General features: G+C 35.8%; 1 protein-coding gene across 1 annotated transcript; it reads left to right on the top strand.

Annotated features, from left to right (window-relative positions):
* Positions 1 to 2,133: 2,133 nt before the first annotated feature.
* Positions 2,134 to 8,292, top strand: LOC133324286 (uncharacterized). The gene is made up of 9 exons (XM_061533131.1): positions 2,134 to 2,290; positions 2,344 to 2,821; positions 2,880 to 2,981; positions 3,716 to 4,238; positions 4,299 to 5,805; positions 7,380 to 7,455; positions 7,527 to 7,765; positions 7,827 to 8,104; positions 8,161 to 8,292. Exons 1-9 carry the CDS (start codon positions 2,134 to 2,136, stop codon positions 8,290 to 8,292), a joined length of 3,492 nt encoding a protein of 1,163 aa, XP_061389115.1.
* The last annotated feature ends 1,043 nt before the right edge of the window (positions 8,293 to 9,335 follow it).

Below are 9,335 nucleotides of genomic sequence, written 5' to 3' on the forward strand. Positions count from 1 at the left end.
CCCATCAAAGCCACAAGGCGTGGATTTTTAAAGAAGATTTTTTGAGGGCCCATCAAAGCCACAAGGCGTGGATTTTTAAAGAAGATTTTTTGAGGAGCCTTCAAAGCCACAAGGCGTGGATTTTTAAAGAAGATTTTTTGAGGGCCCATCAAAGCCACAAGGCGTGGATTTTTAAAGAAGATTTTTTGAGGGCCCATCAAAGCCACAAGGCGTGGATTTTTAAAGAAACCAACGGGGCCACGTGCCCTGGATTTTTTAATTTTTTTTTTGTTTTTGAGGAACTATTAAAGACACATTCGTTAATTTGTTTAACTGTTTTGAGAGAGTTTTTGACTAATTTTTTCCTTGCGTGTATACTATATTTATCCACCAAAGTAAAACATTTAACAACTCCCTCTAAAACAAAGAACGAAAGGTACTATTTATTTTGTTTTCAACAAAATGAAAAAAATACAACAACACCATAATGAAATGGAATGCAACAATGGTTTTAATTACATGAAAGACGCCCACAATTTTTCTAGAATCACGTTTTTCAGTTTTTTTTTCTTTTATCACAAAATTCCTAATGTTCAAATTTTTGGAGATTTTAAGGGAAAATTGAAAAAGTAGTAATTCTAATGATTTAAAAATGTTTTCTGGCCTAATGATAAGCCCGAGAAAAAGTCAAAGATTATCACTCTACCCCCACCCCCAAAAAAATATGATTCATCACATAAAAATTTTATTAAACCTGAGAAAAAAATACGATATCTCTTAGTTTCATCATTTACCATGACCTTTCACTTGATAATCATTTATATTTTCGATGGGGGAAACCCATGTTCATAGTGCTCCAGATTATCTAAGATATTCGTATAAGAATTCATAAATCACAATGTTTGTTCTCCTCAAATCTGAAATGCTGTGTGTTTATTTTAAACAAGTATAACAAAAAATAATTATAATTTGAAACTATTGGCCCTACACCATCATACATACCACTTGACAACCGCTTAGACACACTTAAGTGTGTACGGAGTGATGGTTTCTTTCGGCAATGTGTTTTATTTTTTCTCTTCGTTTGTTTGTTTTTGCTTCCTTTCGATTGATAAGAATCTTTGGACCCTACTTAATGAGTGGCTGGAATGGATGAAGCGACCGTCTCGGATTTGTGCAACAACACTTGTGGACATTTAAAATATTTATTTTTTCGGTGGAGATTAAAAGTAACTGATAAATCGACCTCTAATTTGTGGGCTTACCATGTGTTTCAACTCCAAATATGTTTTTTGGTTTTATTTTTGTAATTTAATATTTAGATGTTATATCTAAGAATTTTAAGAATATAAAATGACTAAACAATTGTTCAATTTAAAACCGCAAAGTGTAGAGAGATTTATAGCGTCATACGAAATTTTTAAACAAAAATATTTGACGTCAATGTGGGAATTTGGAATGTCCAAATAAGCGACAAGCATCCCTCAAAAAATCTTCTTTAAAAATCCACGCCTTGTGGCTTTGATGGGCCTTCAAAAAAATCTTCTTTAAAAATCCACGCCTTGTGGCTTTGATGGGCCCTCAAAAAAATCTTCTTTAAAAATCCACGCCTTGTGCCTTTGATAGACCCTCAAAAAATCTTCTTTAAAAATCCACGCCTTGTGCCTTTGATGGACCCTCAAAAAATCTTCTTTAAAAATCCACGCCTTGTGCCTTTGATGGACCCTCAAAAAATCTTCTCTAATAATCCACGCCATGTGCCTTTGATAGACCCCCAAAAAATCTTCTTTAAAATTCCACGCCTTGTGCCTTTGATAGACCCTGAAAAAATCTTATTCAAAAATCCACACCTTGTGCCTTTGATAGACGCTCAAAAAATCTTCTTTAAAAATCCACGCCTTGTGCCTTTGATAGACCCTCAAAAAATCTTCTTTAAAAATCCACGCCTTGTGCCTTTGATAGATCCTAAAAAAATCTTCTTTAAAAATCCACGCCTTGTGCCTTTGATAGACCCTCAAAAAATCTTCTTTAAAAATCCACGCCTTGTGCCTTTGATAGACCCTCAAAAATCCTTCCTTTATTTTTATTATTTTCCGAGTACTGGAATAAAAGTCAAAACTGAAAATATTGTTTACCGAAAAAAAAATTCAAAAAATGCCTCCAAAAGCCAAAAAGGGGAAAAAAGAGAAAACTCCCAAAGGACCACCGGAAAAAGTTTATGAATTCATTACCCTCGATGAAGTGAAGGCCCGGGAGCAAAAATATTCTAATCGCCTAAATGATTTGAGGATATGTTTGAATTTCATTGATGGTAATATCACATTCCTCAAATAAATTGCATTTTTTCAAGATCTGACCTTTCAGAGGCCCTCGTACAGGTGGAAAAATTAAATGAACTACAATTGATTGCCGATAAATGGCGAAATTTTGTGACCTGCAATCCATTGCCGAAACCCTATTTACCACCAGATTTGCGGATATTTTTCACAAAATTAAACTTTTTCGAAGAAAAAAATCTAGAGGCCAATATCGATTGGCCTTTGGCGGTGGATGATCGCAGTATTTTAGCTCAAAATATATTTCGTAAAAATCTGACACGATCGCATTTGAGCGATCAAATAAAACCGGAGTTTGGTCGGGAATATAATAATTACATTAATGATTGCCTGGCAGTTATTCGACGCATTGAATATTTTCTCGATAATGATGTAGAAGTGGCCAAATGTCCTCTGGCAAATTTAGAAGATATCAAGGAATTGAAGTTCCGTGTGCAAGAGGAAATTTTAGAATTGTTTAATCGTTATGCATATCGTATTTTGTGTTCCGAGGAGGCCTACATGATGTGAGTTTGATTCCTAATTTTGTTTAAGAAACCTTTTCAAGGATTATTTTCAATTCAGGCCTGTCGATCCCATTACCATAGAGTACTGCTTCGCTGGCGATAATTTTCAAATGCATATTTGGTCCTTGAAAAATGTTCCTGTCAGGATTTCACATTTGGAGTAAGTAGAACCTACAAGAGGGCTATCAGAGCCACAAAGTGTCGATTTTTAAAGAAGATTTTTTAAGGGTTTTTTGAGGGTCTATCAAACACACAAGGCGTGGATTTTTAAGAAAAAATTTTCAGGGGCTATCGGAACATCATGTCGTAGATTTTTAAGCAATTTTTGAGGGGCTATCAGATCATCAAGGCTTGAATTTTTAAACAAATTTTGAGGGACTATCATATCATCGAGGGTGGATTTTAAAGGACAACTTTTGGGGGGCTATCATAGCATAAAGGCCTGGATGTGGAAGGATAATTTTTGTGGGGCTATTAGAGCATCAAGTCGTCGATTTTTAACGACAAGTTTTGAGGGGCTATCTGAGCATAAAGGCGTGGATTTTTAAGCACAATTTTTTAGGGGCCATCTTTAAGGGGCTATCATAGCATCAAGGCGTGGATTTTGAAGGACAATTTTAAATGGGCTATTCGAGTATAAAGGCGTGAATTTTTAGGAACACTTTTTGAGGGGCTATCAGAGTACCAAGGCGTGGATTTTTAAGAACAATTTTTGAAAGGCTATCATAGCATAAAGTGGTGGATTTTTAAGGAAACTTTTTGAGGGGCCATCAGAGACACAAGGCGTGGATTTTTAAGGAAACTTTTTGAGGGGTCATGAGAGAGATGTTGAGTTTTTCATGGTCTATCTCCGACACAAGTCGTGAATTTTAACCTCACCTTTTCCTATCTTAGTGAACCACGCTTAGTGGCAAATTTCCACGAAATCCAACTACATCTGCATATCCCCTCCACCATGTTATATGAAAATCTGACAATACGAGCCCTGCACATGAATTTCGATCATTTGAGTGAAAAAGCCAAAAGCTATTCCCAAATCATCTCCATCCCTGTGGATAATTTAAATGCCGGTATTCAGGATTTGCATGAATGTCTCATCAATGAATGGTTAATGCAATTGGATTTACAAACCCGAATACGGCAAGAACTTCTACAAAAACGTTTGGATTATGAAGAACAAATGCGGCAATATGAAGAAGAACAGGCCAAGAAGAAAGGTAAAAAACAACAAGCGGAAGGGGATGGTAAAAAATCGATGAAATCAAAAATAACAAAACCCACCAAAGAACCTCCGATTATTGGGCCGGATATGGTGCCCGACATTTATCCTGATTTCTTGGAGGAGGAACAAAAGCAATACGAATCATTTATCAATATGATTTATAATCCGGAGACTCTTGATTTGGATAGTGATGAGGTGTGGGGAAGCTTTCGGAGTTTTGTATCAATTTTATTTTCACAAAATGTTCTCTTGTAGATAAATCTGAAAAAGTTCTTCATATTGGGCGGTGTCTATCAATTGTACTATGTCCATAAACCCCAACATGTGGATTTGGATTTTGATCGCTTCAATATGACCTGGCATTATAATGATGCCAAATTGAAAATTGATCAGGAGCTATTTATACCACCCACATCCCGATTTATGGGAAGGCGTACCACACGCCTAATGAGCCACTTGAGTCTGAGTCGCATGTCCAAATTAGATAGAAATGTCAATGAATCAAAGTCATCCACTGATCCCGAATGCCCTTGGTTTGTGTTGACCTTCAAATTACCCGAATATCTGTGTCACTGGGGAGAACCGCTAGCTTGTCATTATGAAACGACAGAAAAAGTTGTCGAGGAAAAGGAAGAAATCATTCCCACTACCATGCCAACATCACCGAAGAAATCCAAAGGTCTCAGACGACTACCTTCCAAAGTTTCATTGTCTGGGATCCCAACCCATCCAGTGGTGGAACATTTTCCCCTCAATCGTCCCTATGCCAGCGAGGCAGGGAATTCCATGTTCAGACTACGCCGTCTCAGTGCCTCACAACGTTTCTCACAGGGCAACTTTTTCCAATCCTCCTTGTCTTTGCGCATTAGCCAGGCCGATATACCGCACAAGGCCCGCAGCTCCGATGGTACCTTAAATGTTGATGATTTCTATTTATTTCGGAATTTGAATAAATCACAAGTTCGAAATTTGGAAAGGCATTGTGTGCCGCGTATTATTTCCTCTTTGAAATTTCCCAAAGAATTACATGAAGAAGAGCTCGAAGCCTTTCGCAATAAACCCAAAAGCAAAGGTGGAACTTTACTTCGGAAACATCATGGAACGCATGACGAGGATCTGGTTCAGAAACAAACACTTAAAAAAGTGTTCTCCTACAATGATATGCAAAATAATCCGGAAAGTTTGCATGCCGTTTATCCCAAAGAAGAATTGGTACGCATTGCCAGATACCTTCCGGAAAACGATAGTGAGGAGACTGAAGATCACAAATCTCCCAAAACTTTTCTTGAATTGCTGAGGCTATTCAACACAATCAAATCGAAATATAAAAGCCGACCTCGCCTAATTTTGGATTTGAAATCTATCAAATCGAAAACCAAATGGCAAAATAAACGTTTGAAACAATTTTTCAAAAAATATGATCGTCCTGCACTGCAGACCTCAATAAGTATGGAAAGGAATATTGGAAGGACGCCTAAACGTGTTGCAACTCCCAAAACTAAAGGTGACATTTTAAAACCTGATATTGAACGCGATTTACGCCGTGAAACAAGTAAAGTCCAAATTGTAGAACCATCCCAAATCACAGATCCCCAAGAGATTTCAGTTTTCGATGTTAGTTCCGAATCTCAGTTGAAGGTGGACAAATTTGGCAAAAAAGAACCAAAGAAAATCCAATATTCTCATTGGACCACAAAATATATTCTGCAATCGGATTATGATAAAGAGCAAAGAACGATGACCATACAAACTGATCGGTTGGGTAAGAAAAATTAAAAAAAATAACATAAAATAATCCAAAAACTCCTCTATAAAAATCCAGGCCTTGGGTCATTGATAGCCCCTCAAAAAATTTTCCTTTAAAACCCTTTGATAGCCCCTCAACAAGTCTTTTTTAGAAATCCTTTGATAGCCCCTCAACAACTCCTCTTTAAAAATCCAGGCCTTGGGTCATTGATAGCCCCTCAAAAAATTCTCCTTTAAAACCCTTTAATAGCCCCTCAACAAGTCTTTTTTAAGGGAACCCCCCCCCCCCCATTCTCGATATTAATTTTCCAAGATTTTCAATGGGCTGGTAAATCAAAACCAATGCTTGTTAAGGTTTGTAACTTTACACATATATATTTGAAGATTTAAAAATTAAGAAAAATAATTTACAAAAAATGTTTGTTATTGTTTTGTTGTTGTTTTTTGTAATTAAAGAAAAGTCCTTATTTTTGATGGCGGGCATGATAACTCCTCACTGGAACATCGGAATCCGAAAATTATAACGGTATTAGAAAGAGTACACATCTGGCTCTCGTATGAACTAGGATTATTGACTTCGCTCTAAAATTAACAAATGGTGGACCTTTGAAAAAATATTTTTGAAAAATCGCCGATTTTTTACCAAATCCCAAGTTAAAAAATAAGGAAGATCTTCACCGATTGGCTTTATCCTAGTTCATACGATAGCTATACACTCACAGAGAAACGTGTAAAAATTTGAAGTCGATTGGGTTATTAGTTTTTGAGTTATCGTGCCCGCCATTCGCAAAAAAATGTTTAGAGAAAAACTCGTTTAAATTTTGAGAAACCCTTCAGCCATCACTTGATGCTGACACAATAAATCGGCTATATCTTTAAGAGTTGTTGAGATTTTTATTTGAAATTTTGTAGGGACATTCTTTAATTAGTGTAGATTCCAATTATATCAACAACATTTTTGACCCCGAGAATGGGGGGGTCCCCTCAAAAATCCTTTGATAGCCCCTCAACAAGTCTTTTTTAAAAATCCTTTCATAGCCCCTCAACAACTCCTCTTTAAAAATCCGCGCCTTGTGTCTTTGATGGCCTCTCAAAAAATCTTCTTTAAAACGCCACGCCTTTAGTAGCCCCTAAAAAAATCTTCTTTAAAAATCCACGCCTTTAGTAGCCCCTAAAAAAATCTTCTTTAAAAATCCACGCCTTTAGTAGCCCCTAAAAAAATCTTCTTTAAAAATCCACGCCTTTAGTAGCCCCTAAAAAATCTTCTTTAAAAAGCCACGCCTTTAGTAGCCCCTAAAAAAATCTTCTTTAAAACGCCACGCCTTTAGTAGCCCCTAAAAAAATCTTCTTTAAAAATCCACGCCTTTAGTAGCCCCTAAAAAAATCTTCTTTAAAAATCCACGCCTTAAGCTGAGATAGACCCTCAAAAGATCTTCTTTGAAAATCCACGCCTTCTATAGCTTCTCAAAAAATATTTTTTGAAAATCCACGCCTTCGATAGCTTCCCAAAAAATCTTCTGTGAAAATCCACGCCTTCCCATAGTCCCTCAAAAAATTTGGTTTCTCTCAAATTATTTATTATTCTTTTAGGTTATATTGGTTTTGCCTTTCGGCGCTACGAACATTTCCCATTTAAATATTGGAGTTTGGAGCCGAGTGAGGAAGAGTAAGAAACTGTCGAACTTTCTTCTCCAGATTTTCTTAATTTCCAATTTCGTCCAAATTCTCCCCTTACAGTCCAGATAATGAAGTAATTTTCACACTGGAAACCCAATATGTTCGATGCGTGTTGTACTGCACCCCAAATGGCATAAGGGGCCATGTCACGGAACCAACCCGAAAATTTGTACGAAATCCGAAAATGTATTTAATTATCGAACGGCCAATGAAGGATTATAAAGAATTTAAGAAAATGTTTAAGGAAAACTATTTGAATATTTTTGCTGAACATGATGCCAGCTATTATATTGAAAATGGTGGGTGAGGTCATTTCTTTTATTTCAATGAATTTCCATTCATCAATATTCCAATTTTTAGGATACTTTTCCGAAAAACATTTAGCCACCGAAATGCACACCTATTGTTGCATGGCCATTCACAGCACTCAAATGAAATTTCAATTTTCGCAATGGAATCGTTTGGCCAAGAGAAGGGATATAATTTTGAAGTTTTTACAATATAAAGATTTACCTGAAAATATGGTAGAGGTACGCATTACCCCGGAGGAAGCATTTTTCGTTGAAATTACGGAATTATGTTCAGATGATTTGGATGTCATTAAGTTGCAGTATACCAATACGTGGCGGAATATTGGGGTAGGGTTGTTTTTTAATTTTAATACAAAATTAATTGTATACTTGTTTTTCCTTAGACTTATTCCGATTTACATCATCTGATCAATTCCATGTATCCCGCAGCAACAGATTTAAGATGTAGAAACCCTAAATTGATATCGTGTATACGTGATTTACTCAATGAAATACGGCCATTGAGTTTTTCATAATTAGTTTTGAATTATTTTTTTCAAAGTTATTTTATTTTCGAAGTTTTAATAAAGTTTAATTTTGAAGCTGTAAGTCACAGTTTTTTCGTCTATAATTTGTCATTTTGTAGAGATGGAACAAAAAATTAAATAGGTAGAAAAATTCAGGTCGTGTAATTAAGACCTAAGAACGTTTATTGATTATTTTCCGCCCTGCAAACTTCCATAATTATGAAAACGAATATTCGAAAAACGGCAAAAATTATTGTAGCTCCCAAAGCTAAAGGAGGTAGTGGCGAAATCCCTCAATGCGTATGAAATTGAACCATTTTTTACACCGTGAAACAAGGTCCAATTTGTAGAACCTACCCAAATCACCGATCCCCAAGAGATTTGCGTTTTTGATACCAGTTCAACATCTCAGTTGAAGTTGGAAAAACTCGAGGTGTTTGTAATTACATTCGAACTGTGTTTATTATTTTCAGAGAGAACCCTAAATGATAATTTACACGACTATGAATTTTAAAATACAGAAAATGATATGAAATCGTAATAAAATTGCTCTGAGGATCCGAACAGCTTATGTAAAGCCATATCGTTTTAATATATTGGCACGTCTTTAAGAATATCGAAAATGGCGATACACCAAATCATCCGTTGAAATATTTTGCCCACCACCAATCAAAATAACAGACAATTCTAATATAACATTTGTCTGAGACCTTTAATCCGTAAACGAGATGAGATAATAAGGATTATACCAAACTATGGACCTATTCCACGGAGGACCCAAAATGCTAATATATATTTCTTTTAATTTAAAATTTGCCAAAATATGTACAACGTAGGAGATATGTTCAAATATGACCCTGTTGTGAATCTTTTCAGTGATAAGTTTTTCTTCATTTCAAAGATGCGTTTTCGTCTTTTAAAAAAATATTAGGGCGAGCCTTATATGTGACCTTTGTCAGAACAATGTGGAAATCCGTGCGGAACATTAATATAGAGTTAATAGCAAAAAAAGTCCTTTTTGAAAATTGTTCCTAAATTTACCTTTATTTGAG

The sequence above is a fragment of the Musca vetustissima genome, unplaced genomic scaffold, assembly GCF_032173495.1.
Source record: "Musca vetustissima isolate MV318-11 ecotype Yass unplaced genomic scaffold, APGP_CSIRO_Mvet_v1 utg14093, whole genome shotgun sequence".
Classification (NCBI taxonomy): domain Eukaryota; kingdom Metazoa; phylum Arthropoda; class Insecta; order Diptera; family Muscidae; genus Musca; species Musca vetustissima.

Excerpts from the sequence above, each read along its gene's own strand:
- LOC133324286 (XM_061533131.1), top strand. The coding sequence starts at position 2,134 with ATGCCTCCAAAAGCCAAAAAGGGGAAAAAAGAGAAAACTCCCAAAGGA. Across the intron at positions 4,239-4,298 it reads TTGATTTGGATAGTGATGAG|ATAAATCTGAAAAAGTTCTT; the intron begins GTGTGGGGAAGC and ends GTTCTCTTGTAG. Across the intron at positions 8,105-8,160 it reads ATACGTGGCGGAATATTGGG|ACTTATTCCGATTTACATCA; the intron begins GTAGGGTTGTTT and ends GTTTTTCCTTAG.